The 14,555-nt window shown below is 43.0% G+C and overlaps 1 protein-coding gene across 6 annotated transcripts in view; it reads right to left on the bottom strand.

Annotated features, from left to right (window-relative positions):
- Syne1 (spectrin repeat containing nuclear envelope protein 1) overlaps window positions 1–13,866 on the bottom strand; it is a 290,715-nt gene extending 276,849 nt beyond the window's left edge. For 4 of the 6 annotated variants that reach the window (XM_045158728.1, XM_045158727.1, XM_045158730.1 and 1 more), the window contains exons 1-8: window positions 13,717–13,859; window positions 11,923–12,073; window positions 11,386–11,544; window positions 10,712–10,894; window positions 7,733–7,834; window positions 6,064–6,267; window positions 3,213–3,420; window positions 1,502–1,614 (exon numbers count right to left, since the gene is read on the bottom strand). In XM_045158728.1, coding sequence (XP_045014663.1) covers window positions 1,502–1,614; window positions 3,213–3,420; window positions 6,064–6,267; window positions 7,733–7,834; window positions 10,712–10,894; window positions 11,386–11,544; window positions 11,923–12,073; window positions 13,717–13,799 — 1,203 coding nt within the window. In that variant the 5' untranslated portion in view covers window positions 13,800–13,859. Of the gene's footprint in view, window positions 1–1,501; window positions 1,615–3,212; window positions 3,421–6,063; window positions 6,268–7,732; window positions 7,835–10,711; window positions 10,895–11,385; window positions 11,545–11,922; window positions 12,074–13,716 lie in introns of all 6 variants that reach the window. The other 2 variants (XM_045158726.1, XM_045158729.1) reach the window with 1 other exon arrangement.
- Window positions 13,867–14,555: the final 689 nt, after the last annotated feature.

The raw sequence follows: 14,555 nt of genomic DNA, 5'->3' as shown, positions 1-14,555 counted from the left end.
AAAAAAATATGTATTTATTTATTTAATAGAGAGAGAAAAGAAGAGAGACAGAAAGGCAAACAGAGAGAGGATGGGCACACCAGGGCCTTCTGCCACTGCAAACAAACTGCAGACACATGTACCGCTTTGTGCATCTGGCTTAATGTGGGTATTGGAGCATCAAAACCCAGGTCATCAGGCTTTGCAAGCAAGCGTCTTTAACCTCTGAGCCCTGACAGTTTTTATTTCTTGCCTGTTAAGTGGCAATGACCTTTCAATCCTGAATTCATTCATTTTCCTTAGCCAATAAAATCCAAGTGACCTGTAAGAGCCACTACTTTAACTTGAATATAATTTGAAATTTAGACCCAAAGTTATTGTAAAGACACAAGGTATATTTTTCTTAAAAACAGACAGGGCTGGGGAGTTGGCTTGGTCAGAAAGTGCTAGCTATGCAAGCATGACCACGTGAGCTCAAATCCCCAGCACTCTAGAATGCGCACACCTGGGCTGGAGAGATGGCTTAATGGTTAAGCGCTTGCCTGTGAAGCCTAAGGACCCTGGTTCGAGGCTCGGTTCCCCAGGACCCACGTTAGCCAGATGTACAAGCGGGTGAATGTGTCTGGAGTTCATTTGCAGTGGCTGAAGGCCTTGGCACGCCCATTTTTTCTCTCTCTCTGCCTCTTTCTCTGTCTGTCACTCTCAAATAAATAAATAAAAATAAACAAACAAACAAAAAAAAGAAAACACAAAAGCACACACCTGGAATCCTAGCGCTTGGGAGACAGAGACAGAAGTTTCCTCAGGCTCGCTTACCAGCTAGTCTACTGCACTTGGCAAGTGGCATGCCAGTGAGAGACCCTGTGTCTTAAACAGAGGGGGCTGGCAAGGTGGCCCACTCAGTAACGTGCTTGCCACACAAGCATGAGAAACTGATTTTGGATCCCCAACACCCACAGCTGTACACCTGTAAACCCAGCGCTTTGGAGGTAGAGAATCCCTAGCTAGGCTAGGTGAGTCACTGAGCTCCGGGTTCAATGAGAAACCCTGTCTCATAAAATTAAAGTGAAAACAAATTAAAATTAAAAGGAGAAATAAAATTAAAGAGGAAATTCCTAGCGACTTCTGACCTACACACACACACACAAATAGAGCAAACGAAAATGATCCCACAATGCTGATAGAAAACCAATACAAGAATCCATGTTTTCGTTACAATAAACATTAAAAACATTAAATACCATGAACACTAAAATTAAGTTTCATTTTGAATGGCTTCTAAAATAAATAAACAACACAAACGGTGTTGAGGCTACCAAGCCAGCGCACGGAGATCTAGACACTCAAACTTCTATTTGTATCTCCAGTGACTTGTCACATTGCCTTGATTCCTTCTGAATCAATAGCCCAGTTCTAAAAGATAAAAACAGAAGAAGGATGGACGGAAAGAAGGAGGTTCACGAAGAGAGGTGCTCTGGGCCTCCCATCGGCGTGGGAGGAGGAAGGATGCCAGCATGCGTACCTGAAGGTCGCGGAGCCTGGCCTCTACAGCCTGGCTGTCACCAGTATGATTGGATGATTCTCTGGCTGCTGATTTCGCTTTGGAAAACCATTCTTGGAATTCCTGCATAGAATCTTTTGAAAATAATGAAAATGAGGAAGATATCCAAAATGTTAAACAAGCTCCTCAGATTATCTGAATAAGCTAGTTCTGCATTTGAACTCATCTCATCTTTGCTTTCTAAAATATTCCAGCAAGAAAATGACAATGTGGAAAATAACATGGCACTACATGTAGCCATGAGTAGTTATTGTACAGCGGAGACATTAGCTCAGAGAAGAGATGGAAAAGCCATTGTTATTGTAGACCTAGAATGCCAGGTTTTCCCATTGCACTTCTTTATTATAGTAAACAACTTGTAAGAGGGCTGGAGAAAGGCTTAGCGGTTAAGGCGCTTGCCTACAAAGCCAAAGGACCCATGTTTGATTCCCCAGGACCCATGTAAGCCAGATACACCGGGTGGTGCATGTGTCTGGAATTCGTTTGCAGTGGCTGGAGGCCCTGGTGCACCCATTCCCTCTCTCTCTCTCTCTCCTTCTCCTTCTCTCTCTCTACCTCTTCTGTCTCTCATAAATAAATAAAAATAAAAATAATTTTAAAAATAAATAAAAAAGAGTGTATATAAGAGTGTAAGGATAAATGCCCAGGGGTGTTAAAGCCACTTTTCTAGGTAGGCATAAACGTCTCCTCATTCTACCATGCTGACTTAGAGTGCTTCTGTAAACCCTCTTTCATGAGTATGTCTAGCCGTAAGAAGGTGAAACAGAGACGGGAAAGAACAGAGAGGCTTGGAGAGCTGGCTTAGAGGTTAAGGAGCTTGCTTGCAAAGCCTGAGTTGGAATCTCTCTCTCCTTGCAAAAAAAATTTTTTTTAATTTTTTGTTTATATTTATTTATTTATTTGAGAGCAACAGACAGAGAGAAAGAGGCAGAGAGAGAGAGAGAGAGAGATAATGGGCACACCGGGGCCACCAGCCACTGCAAATGAACTCCAGATGTATGTGCCCCCTTGTGGATCTGGCTAACATGGATCCTGGGGAATCAAGCCTCGAACCGAGGTTCTTAGGCTTCACAGGCAAGCGCTTAACCACTAAGCCACCTCTCCAGGCCTTGCAAATAAACATTAATAATTATAAAAAGAAGACAAACAGAGAGAGAGAGAGAGAGAGAGAGAGAGGGGGGGGGGGGGGGAATGGGTACAGCAGAGCCTCTAGCAGCTACAACAAACTTCCGATGCATGGACCACTTTGTGCATGTGGCTGGCAGGCTTTGAAAGCAGGCACCTTTAACCACTGAGCCATCTCTCCAACCTGGGCTACTTTTTGAGACAAGGTCACTGAATCAGAGCTCACCAATAAGGTGAGACTACGTAGCCAGTAAGTCCTACTGGCTGCTAGCCACTTGAATAGAAGTCATTTTCCACATGAAGTTCAAGGTCATTTCAATGGTGTACTCCTGCATTCTTTCTCAAGGAGAAATGGGGATCATACTAGGCATAGCAAGAGCCCCCTAACACAGTACTCCTGTTACTTAAATCTCAAAGCACAAGTGAATTTTAAAAGCTATTCTTCTGGGAAGGTTTCTCAAACGTTAGCTGGCAGTTCTAGGGAGCATTTGGCCTGGAATCTTTCTCCTAAATAGCTACTCTGGCTAAAAGCCCTGGGTAAGCTTACCGTTGAAATGTTTTTCCAGAGAATCCTGCAGGCTGGCCTGGGTGTGGGAGCACAGCTGGCTCACGGCTTCATGCTTCCTCATGAGCCCGGTCATTGCCCGGCCCAGGCTCTCCAGCTGCGCCGAGTGGTACTTGCGACACAGGCTGTTGAGATTTTCCTGGGTGGAGCTGATGTTGCCTTGCTGCCCTTGAAGCTCTTTCTGAATATCCTACAGAACGAGAGCACATGGAAGCAAACTGAAGGGTGTTCATCGCATTTTTTAAATTTATTTATTTGAGGGGGGTAGATATGAAGAGAGAGAGAGAGAGAGAGAGAATAGGCGTGCCAGGGCCTCCAGCCATTGCAAATGAACTCCAGATGCACACGCCACTTTGTGCAACTGGTTCATGTGCGTACTGGGGAATCAAACCTAGGTCCTTAGGCTTTCCAGGCAAGTGCCTTAACCATTAATCCATCTCTCCAGCCTTTTTTTTTTTTTGTGTGTACTTTTAAATACTTTTCATATTTATTTATTTGACAGAGAAAGAGAGGGAGAGAGAGAGAGAGAGAGAGAATGGGCATGCCAGGGCCTCCAGCCACTGCAAACGAACTCCAGATGCATGAGCCACCTTGTGCATCTGGCTTATGTGGGTCCTGGGGAATCAGACCTATGTCCTCTGGCTTTGCAGGCAAATGTCTTAACTACTAAGCCATCCCGCCAGCTAATATACATAGTTTTTTTTTTTTTTTTGAGGTAGGGTTTCACTCTAGCCTAGGCTGACCTGAAACTCACTCTGTAGCCCAGGCTGTTCTTTTTTTGTGTTTAGTTTTTTTGAGGTAGGGTTTTGCTCTAGGCCAGGCTGACCTGGAATTCACTATGTAGTCTCAGGCTGGTCTGGAACTCATAGCAATCCTCCTACCCCTGCCTCCCAACTGCTGGGATTTAAGGTGCACACCACCATACCTGGCTTGTGGGTTATTTTTTGTTTTTTGTTTGTTTGTTTGTTTGCTCAGGCTGTTCTTGAACTCATGATGCTCCTCCTATCTCAGCTTCCCAAGTGTTCTGATGAAAGGCCTGTACAACTATGGCTCACAATGGTAGATTTTTAAATTCTGAATCTGATGCTATTGAAATCCATTCAGTAGTATAACTGTCAGTGGGAAGGTGCTTTGAATACTTGTGGTAGCTCTGTATTGAAAACCTCACTGCGGTGGTTTGAATGTAAAATGTCCCCCAGAATTTCATACATTTGTGATTAATTCTCAGATTTGATCACCACTCAGTGGAGCCTTTGGGAGGTGGGGTCTTGCTGGAGAGTAACATTACTGGGAATGGGCCCTGAGGTTTTATAATCCAGCTCCCTAGGTCAATCTTGCTGCCCTCTCCCCACTGCAGATGTATGTTGAAGTAAGCAAGCTTCCTCCTTCAATGCTCTCCCTGACATGATGCCCCAGCAGTTAATCTAACCATATATGCCTTTATTTATTTGTTTGAGAGACAGAAAGGGGGGGTACACCAGGGCATCCAGCCACTACAAATGAACTCCAGACGCATGTGCCACCTTCTGCATCTGGCTTACATAGGTCCTGGGGAATCAAACATGGGTCCTTTGGCTTTGCAGGCAAGTACCTTAAGTACTAAGTAATCTCTCCAGCCCCTTATATGCCTTTTGAGCCAAGTATAGCAACTCCCCCTTGAAACTATAAGCCAAAATAAACCCTTTCTGTTCATAAACTGCTTCCAGTTAGGTGTTTGGTCCCAGCAATGAGAAAGCAACTGCTATGATCACGTCCTAGTCCTCCTTGGTAACAAGCAGTTGTTAGAAATGACTGGACTTTGGGCTCTAGTCTAGCATTTCAAGCAAATGATGTAGGTCCTTATAAACTTTTTCCTAGGATTATGGGTTCAGCCAGTTGATTAGAAACTTCCACAGTTCACATTTCTCAGTGAGCTATTGCGGGGTTCTGCCTCAAAATCCTGCACCAAGCCACAGCACAAGCAGTTAACCTCACCACGCATGCCCCTTGTTTCTAGCGTAGCAAGAGCCTTTCCTGGTGCTGGGGAGATGACTCAGTGGCTAAAGGCACTCGTTTGTAAAGCTTGCTGGCCAGGGGTCAGTTCCCCAGCATCCAAATGCAAAGTGCCATCGATGACAATGAGAAGTGGAGCCAGGAGAACCCAAACCTCACAGGCTAGCTAGGGCTGACATGCCTCGCAGCAAGTAAGAAACCCTGTCTCAAGGAAGTTGGGCAAAGATACTTCAAAGTTGTGCTCTAACCTGCACAAGCATGTTGGGGCATGTACACCCATACACACAAAACAACAACAACAATAATTATTATTTTAAAAAAAAACTAAAAGAGAATCATGTACAAATGCTCAGAAGTTAGTGTAGTACACATCCTTTACAAATAGTTCATCAGGATTACCATCTGTTCACGTTATGTGTTCTTGACAAAACACACACACAGACACACACTTACACATACACACACACACAACATTCTATAGATGAAAGAAGTCCTGAAGAACATAAAAATAATTAGGTGATGGAAAACTATCAGACACCCAAGTTTGAAAACTGATGAGAATTCTCATGGTTTCCATACACTAATAGACCTATGTGTCTATTAATAAGTGTAGGGCATGGACAGACCTTACAACAATGCCCACTTCCAGTTCTTCATGCCTGCACTTAGCTCTTCTCATATTGCTTACTCCTCCGTGTCCAGCATTATAAGTGAGTCAGAGGGGTGCTAGTATTTTCAAGGGTACCCCTGAAAGCAGAGCTGATGCTTTCAGTGGTCCCAGGACAGGAGGGCTAATGTGACTGCCTGTATGGAGCCCCGAATGAGAGAGTCCACCACTCACCTTGACTTTTCTCAGCCCTTCGCAAGTCTCCGCGCGGGCACAGCTGGCCAAGGCTTCCTCCACCGTCGCCAGCCACGCGGTCAAGTCGCTGATGAACCTCTCCACTTGGCTGCTCTGAGCCGTGAAGTCCCTCAGGGTGCCCTTTGCTTCTTCGGTCGTCTCTTTGGCGTGCTCCAGCTTCTGCCTCAGGTCGGCCTCTATAAACTAAATGTGAGGCAGGATGTCGTGAAAAACCCGTGAGGACTGAAAGAACAGCTCATCCAGGAGGAATTCTGTTTGTGTGCACCGCTGTCCAGAACACATTGGCTTCTCCATGGAAGCCACTCCAACACCAGCAGCACTTTCCAGAAAGGAAAATCGGGAAGTACGCAGTGCCAAGGGTGGCAAGCAATGAGAACATGGAAGGGGGTGGAGGGGGCATGGCAGCTAACCATGCATGTTAGGCTGGTGGTTTTGTCTGAGGTTCTGGAAACGACGAAGACCACATGCTCAGAAAGCCAGACAAAGAAGCCTACTCTTAATTCTCCCCTCGCCCATGTTCCGCCCAGCTGTGATTTTCACTGGGTCACGTTGAATGAAAAAGAACTGAACAATAAGGCCGTGTCGTTGCCATGACCTACCCTCCCCAAGAAACATTCCTTGGGGTAGTTTTATTTTTTCTCTTCCTGAGATGAGGTAGTTCAAGAAAGTTGAATGTTTCTAGCCCCTTAGTTGATAAAAGGACCTAAGTGCACTCTAAGCAAAAGTGTGGTGGTGGCTCACGCCTTTAATCCCAGCACTTGGGAGACAGAGGTAGGAGGATTGCCATGAGTTCGAGGCCAGCCTGTGACTATGCAGTGAATGCCAGATCAGCCTGGGTTAGAGAGAGACCCTACTTCTAAAAACCAAAAAAAAAAAAAAAAAAAAAAAAAAAGGCTCAATTCCACAAGCCAACATCCAGGGTTATTTGGTATAATCTTCTTCAAATTTAAAGCTTTATTTTTTCCTTACTTCTGAATTTCAAAGTGTTTGGCAAGTGCATTGGCTCTCACATCCTCTCCTGCTCCCATGGCCTCATCTGCCCATCTCTGGTGGGCTTTTCTGAGAACCTTTGTATTGATGGGACCTCCTGCTGAAGATCCCTCCATGTGCTGGTACACTCTTTCTTGTCTCTTTACATTGCCCTTCCCCAGCCCCAGGCATCTCTGAGGTCTGGGTTTCTGAGATCCACTCATTTTCCAGAGAGAATTGTTCTCTTGGATGATGTCCTGGCTCTCATGTGGTATGCTCACAGGGGGTCTCTTCCTTCCCTCTCATGATTTACTTTTGAGTGGCACCACCCTCTGGCACTAACCCCCAAATGGTACTGAGAGACAGGCCACCCACACAAGCGTTTCTTCTCTGGCTGACACATCAACGGTCAGCCAGCCTGTCATTCAGGGGGGGTGGGGGGGGGGAAGAGGTTGGAAACTACATGTTGGTGGCATCCAGCTGCAGGGGACAAATATCCTGCTCTCTAAATGGTGGCACTGACAACCTTCTGCCTACACTTAAGGAAAGCAGAGGCATTCCACACGTCTTCCTTGACAGTATGGGGTCATGAATGTGCTGTGTGTGTGTGTGGCGCTGGGGAAGGGGGATATGGAGAGACACTGAGTTAGTGGGAAGCGGGCATACAGTAATCACTCACCTGGAGATCTGTTGGTGTTTCTGGGTTCTTAGTTAATTCTTTAAGATCATTGACTTGGGAATGCAGTTCCTCCAATTTCAAGGCCTTGTTTTTAACTTCAGACTACCAAGTTGAAGACAAAGAGTAAAAGATTAACTAACCCAAAATATTGACGTGTTATGCTCCACATTTATTTCATACTTTCCAGAGCTAACATCAAGACAGTAACTTTAGGTAATGCATAGGAAATCTTTATTCACTTTCTGAGTGTGTGTGTGTGGGGGGGTGTCTAATGATTCTGCAATATGGAAAATGCTATACTTAAAAAAGTTCACTTGGCATGTGAAGGAATCTGTGCAATTTTCTTTCTTCCCAACCTTTTATTAGAAAAACACTGTTCTGGGAAAAGTGAAACGTTGACCAAAAGCTTGAGTCAGTGAGAATTTCCAATAGGCTGTCATTTATTCATTAGCAGTATTATTACTGCTACTATGGCAACACTAAACTCTCACAGACAATTTCAGAGCAAATGCACATGAGAAGCGCTCAGTGACTGTACTGAGTCCGCTATTCAGAAGGAACTTGTCAAATAAAAGTTCACAGAGCGCAGATGCAGGAGTCTGATTTGTTGGTACATTGACATCCAACATTTGACCTTCTCTTTGCACTGACATTAACACACAGAAGAACAAAGAGTCATGATTGAGCAAATGCCTGTCTGCTGCTTTATTTTGAGTTTCAAAGGAATATTTAGTAAGTTATGTCCCTCAACTTGAAAAACAAAAACTAGAATTTTAGTTTAGTTTGTGGACACAAACTTCTTGATGTCTTGGGCTAAGGCAAAAGCTAACTTATGCAGGAAGATGTGGGACTAACTGTGAGGCCAGCTGGACTTCTGTAGAACCTGGGCAGTCAGGGGTCTCAGCTGCTCATTCAGGGCACTGCAGGAGCAGAAGGGGCACTGCCAGGTATCTGGCTGGTTCCTGGGAAATGATTTTGTCCCTGTCATTTCCCAGCCAGTAATTTTTTGTCCCCTTAAAAGTCTGTTTTGAGAGACTGAACCTGGTCTTATTGAAAGTGTGTCTGAGGCTCCATAGGTCCTGGGATTTCTGAGGTTGACAGGAAAATGCTGGTGTAACAACTGTCTTTAATATGAAAAAAAAAAAAACCCATGTGTTATCTTTCACCACCTCTTCCGTCAGCATACGTGGAGCAGGGGGTCCCACAGTAAAGTCGCACACTAATCTATGGTGTTTCCAATGTCTAGGGTACAGATGCACTGGACATCAATAATCCAAGGGCCTAGATAATAGCAATGTAGAACAATAATTAGGTAATAACAGTGTTTTTTTTTTTTTAATAGAGCCTTGTTCTGTACCTTGACTGGTCTCACACTTATACTTATCTTCAAGTCTCAAGCACTGATTACAGGTATGCACCATTACACCCAGAAAAAAAAAATAATTTTTTGAAAATTCATTAACTGTGTTGATAGGATTTATCCAGTTGCTCATTTCTCTTCATTGTCTATTATTATTATTATCTGGAGTCTGCATAGAGCATGTGTGGCGTGGTGTGTGCTGAAGTTGCAGTGCATGCATGCGTATAGAGGCCATCCTCCTAGCTTTGCTCACAAACCTTTTTCCTCGAGACTGAGTCTCTTACTCAGCCCACAGCGGCCATCTAAGACCAGTCATCGAGTTCCAGAGATTCGCCCATCTCTGCTCCCTACAGAACAGGGGCTACAGAGGTTCACAGCCACATTCAGCTATTGACCTGGCTGCTGAGTAACTGAACTCTGGTGGCCCGAGGTTCTCTCTGTCCCTCATGCTTGCTCAGCAAGTGCTCTTAGCCACTGAGCCACTGCCCAGCCCTACAATTGGGTTTTTAACAATAGGTGCATTTTATAACTGGCTGACAAAATTCCCAAAAATTTAGCAATCGACTTCCGTGAGCTTGTGTAAACTAGACTTTAATGCCAATTTCACATCAGCAGTAACAACTAAAGAGGCCTCAGTAATCTTCCCTTCTGACTGCTTCTACTGCACATAACTCCTCTATCTCTGACCATCCTTACAAATCAGAATTAGATTGTAAAATCTTCAAGCATTATTTGAGGCAGAGGTTGCTGGATAGCATAGATAATACAGTCATATCTAGTTGAATCAGGCTACTGTTATGCATTTACTTATTTGTCAACCTCTGGGTGTGTGCCAGGCATGGGGCCAGGGCACCAGAGGGTATGATGTGAATTGTCTCGACCCGTATGGACACTACTGTCAATCATATGCTCTGTGAAACAGGTGCCTCTCCCCAAGCTGTTTTCCCTTGTTTTGTTTAATTAATTATAACTCAATTACCACTGCATATTTTAGATACAAGGTAATTATAGTGCAAGCAATCTATACTACAGAAAGTTAGGAAATTTTTTTATTATTATATTTTCAGTACTTGAATCATTGCCTGACTCTTTAGGAATTTCAAGGATGAATTTGAGAATGAATGCAATATACGGGAAGAAAACAGTTTAAAATAAATTGGTAACTACAGCTTTAAAAAGTCAGATACTTTCTGTGGATGCTTGTGACACTTTGACCTTCAATGTTCTTCTGTTTCTCAAGAGGAAATAAAAAAGTATAGCACCAAACATAATCATAGCACACTGTAAGTCCTCAGTAAGCACTTTTTTTGTGAGTGAAGAAAAATAGTCCCTAAATGATAGTGTTACAAATGCTTCCAATTCAGTTTCAAAAAAGAAGGTGCTGTGTTCTCAGAAGAATGGGACATTTTATGGGCCATTAAACTAGGATTTGAAGTAAAGAGCCCAGAATAAGAAATTATTAAAACGCAAAAATGCTAGCAGCCATTCAAAGTATAAAGAGCAGAAGATAGTTAAGAGTTTACAATACTCATCTGTGTTTCTAACTAAGAAGATGGAACCCAGAAATGCCTCATTTTCCCTCTCATAGACATTGTGTGGGCCTAGCATGGTTGCTTTACCTCAAATTCCTTAAGGAACTCTTCAGCTCTTCGGCTGTCTCTCAGGTTGTTGATGGTCTCAGCCAGCTGTGGCAGGGCGTTGTTGGACCATGCCTCAATCTCATCTTTGCTTGCAAGGACATCATCCCATATGGATAGGCTTATCCTCAGCCTCTCCATGCTGGCTTCAATTTTCTCTGATGCCTGGGATTGAAGAGAAAAGCCACACATGCCATCAGTAATAGGAGACTCTAGAATGCTCATTCCCACACCCAGGGTGGCTTAATCTGAAAAATTATGCTCTGAATGACAATTTTTAACCAATAAATTATTACTGTATATGGGTTGGAGTATCTGATTCAAGTAAATGGCAATACATACACAGACTGTATTCATCCTTGAGAGGGTGTTTGAGTTTCAGAGACTCTAGGTTTTCGCCTGTGACTTGGGAAAGTAAGGCTGCACATAGGAGTGGGCATTGGTTAGGTTTGAATGGAAAATTATTCTGAGTTGCAATTTTTAAAGCTATCAAAAAAATTTCAACTTTAACACTAAATAGCTCAAATATCTAAACTTGATGTTTCTTCACTTGGCAGTCAGCGTTAAAGATTCAAAACGAAATTCACATCCCTGATCATTTGGGACTGAGCAATTTAACTGTGTGACGGCGACCAAACTCCAAGGGGCACCCTTACATCCAGCCATTTGTCCACCGTGTTCTCCATGTCTGTTTTCACCAAGCTGAAGTCACTACTGTGTATCTGTTTCAGCTCAGATAACAGGTGTTTGCCTTTGCTGGTGAAACTGTCCAAGTCTTTCTGTTTACAATTCATTTCGTTCTTGGCGGCCTCATGCTGTGGACACAAATGTTTCCTTCATTAGTAAAACAATCAATGATAAAAGCTTGAAACCATTTGCCTCAAAGGAATTTAATATGTGGTTTACTTTATGCAGAAATTAATGACAGTTTATGTGTGCATGTATGTGCACACAAACACACATGAATACACATTATATATGTGTATGTACATATATAAACACACATAAATGCATATGAACTCTTCTCGTATTGCCAGAATCCTAGGATATCAGTATTCCTAGGCAGAGAAAAGAACTGGGATGCTAGAGGAATTACTAAGAGTAGTAACAAGACCAATTTGTGCAGGGAATTGCTTTAAGAACAAACAAACAAACATGGTGACCTACTAGGACGAAGGCATTTTGAATGTTACCTTGGAAAAAGCCCACTTCAGGTCCTCCTGATCCTTTATGGCAGCTCTCATTCCAATGACACTGTTGGCATTCTCTGTAGCTTTGGATACTGCTGACTTCAGGTTCTGATACTCTCTCATTAAGTCAATGAGTCCACAGCACTGGCCCTGGCTGTAACAAATGAAGAAGACTTCTCACTTAGTGTCACATGTCAGGAAGGAGGAGAGCTCTTTCCCGTAGTGCCTAACATATCACCGCATAGAGACGTTCACATATGGGCTCTGGACTCAGAGCAAGCCACATTCTCCTTGCGGAAGTCAGAAAGAACTCTGCGGGTTAATGCTGCTCAATTCTCAAGTCCAACATGTTGTCTAACTCAGACGTACTTAGATGAGTCATCCGCGTGCTTTGGGTTTCTGGATTGTTTTTTATGTTGCTTAAACTGCTTCATGATGGCATATGTTGGGTAAGAAAAGGAAAAAATAAGCAAGTAAAACCAAAAAACAAACAAGAAAGCAGTTAAGTCAAAAACCCATGAGATTTTCCTCTTCCAATTTAATTAACAAATTTTCATTGAAGGTGAATTTCCCTAGGAGTTGGGAAATTATGAAAAGAAGCAGTTTTGCACTATAGTAATATGATGCCTTTGAGCAAGTGATTTTAATCCTAAGATTTTTTTTTTTTGCCCCATAGAAACAGATGTGTATGTCTAAGGACTTGGGATTTAGACACCATTATCCATAATTGAGAAAAGGTAAGAATATAATCAAAATGTTTTAAAAAATTGGTTGATGATTGAATCAATTCCTGTTTTCTTACAATCGCAAGCTGTGCAATATCTAAGAAATCACAACCTAGAGGGACATTTGATGATACGGAATAAAGTTTGTGTGGTAAGGTGAAAAGTTAAAAAGCCGATACTAAGTGTCAAACATAATACAACTTGCTTTCAATTGCTTTCCCTGTAGGGAATGTGGATTGACAAATGTCCAGATGCCATTTGTAGAAAAGAGCATCCTTTCCATGAACATGCCTTTACAGTGCTGTCAAAAGTCATTTGATACAATGTGACTGGGTAGATTCCTGAATCCTTTGCGCACCATTGTGAGATAATGAGCTGCTGTAATGGTGAGAGATGTGTTACCGTGATCATTGAAGTTGTCAAAACTCATAGAATTGGGAGCTGCAGAGATTGATCAGTAGTTAAAGTGCTTGCCTGCAAAGCAAGCTTGAGATCGATTCCCCAGTACCCACATAAAGCCAGATGCACAGTGGTAGGTGCATCTGGAGTTCATTTGTAGTGGCTAGAGGCCCTGGTGCACTGATTCTCTCTCTCTCTCTCTCTCTCTCTCTCTCTCTCTCTCTCTCTCTCTCTCTTTCTCTCCATCTCTCTTTGTCTCTTTCTGTCTCTCCTCTCTCTGTCTTTGCTTGCACATAAGTAAATACATAAATACATTAAAATATGTTTTTAAAAAACACATAGAATTGAATAGAAAAAAAGGAGAATTTTACTGTACATAAAGTATAACTCAATTTTAAGCCATATAAACAGGACCCCCCCAAAAAAATCGAAATTTAAAAAATCGTTACTGTAACATTTTGTATAGGTTGAAAAGTTCTGCTTTTAAGTGTTGAATTGCACACTTGATTTCATATCAAGAGAACAGGCTCAGTCAAGCTCTGTAGGATGAGTATATATGGTGTTGAAAGCTATTTCGCTCTGGATAATATTAGAAATCAACAGAATGCAGACAATGTCCAGCATCACAAAACTACCTGGAGGCTTTAGCAAAATCAGGATATTTCAGACTTACTTCTCGTGAATTAACTTTTTAGTGTCGTCCCAGGTGACTTCCAAGCGGTTGACCTCCCTGTCCACTTCCGGTGCAGAAGCCATATCTTTCTGGGCAATTTGCCTGGCTTTGTCTCTCAGCCAACAGAGCTCGTGCTCATGAGAATTCAGCTCATCCTCCAGCTGGTTGAACACTCGCAACCTGCACGTCCAAATGTTACATTAGTGCAAATCTACAAAAGTGGGTGAACCAACATTTAATATTTCCTTGCCCTGAGCATCACACCCACGGGACTAGAAAATCCATTTTATGGCAGAATGACTTGAAAGTCACCCTGCAGCCCCGGCTGGCTTCTAATTCAAGGTAAATCTTCGTGTTTGGCTCTGATGAGAAGTGGGCGAAGGGTGGTGGGTAACCCTCACCCACTATGGTCGCCTTGTGTGCAAAGCCTGAAAGCGACTCTCAAGAGACGAATGGGGACAATTAAAGGCAAGTGGCTTTCACATTCACTGGGGGATATGATTCCTTTGTGTGGCCATTGAACTTGCCTGAGAAAGCCCCAACTTTGCTTCAACCATCTTCTCTCCCTCCTTCAGACCCCTTGGAGAGCTCTCTACCCATTCCTGCCTCCTGCACGTCAGGAGCTCTCCGTATTGTCTCCTCTCCCCTTCTCTTAAGTATCTCTAAGTATTATGCTCCGGCCTATAGATTGAAGTCTTTAACTTCATCAGGTAAGAATCTGGGTATACTAAATTTGTTGGTGCATTGGTATACTGGTGTGTTGGCAAGGAACCCCAAAACTCCTATTACAAATACTTCCCAAGTATCAAATTATTCATGAATTTTATCTTAAAACATAT

Source organism: Jaculus jaculus, chromosome 9 (assembly GCF_020740685.1).
Source record: "Jaculus jaculus isolate mJacJac1 chromosome 9, mJacJac1.mat.Y.cur, whole genome shotgun sequence".
NCBI classification, from domain to species: Eukaryota; Metazoa; Chordata; class Mammalia; order Rodentia; family Dipodidae; genus Jaculus; species Jaculus jaculus.
This window is presented reverse-complemented; position numbering and strand designations above follow the sequence as displayed.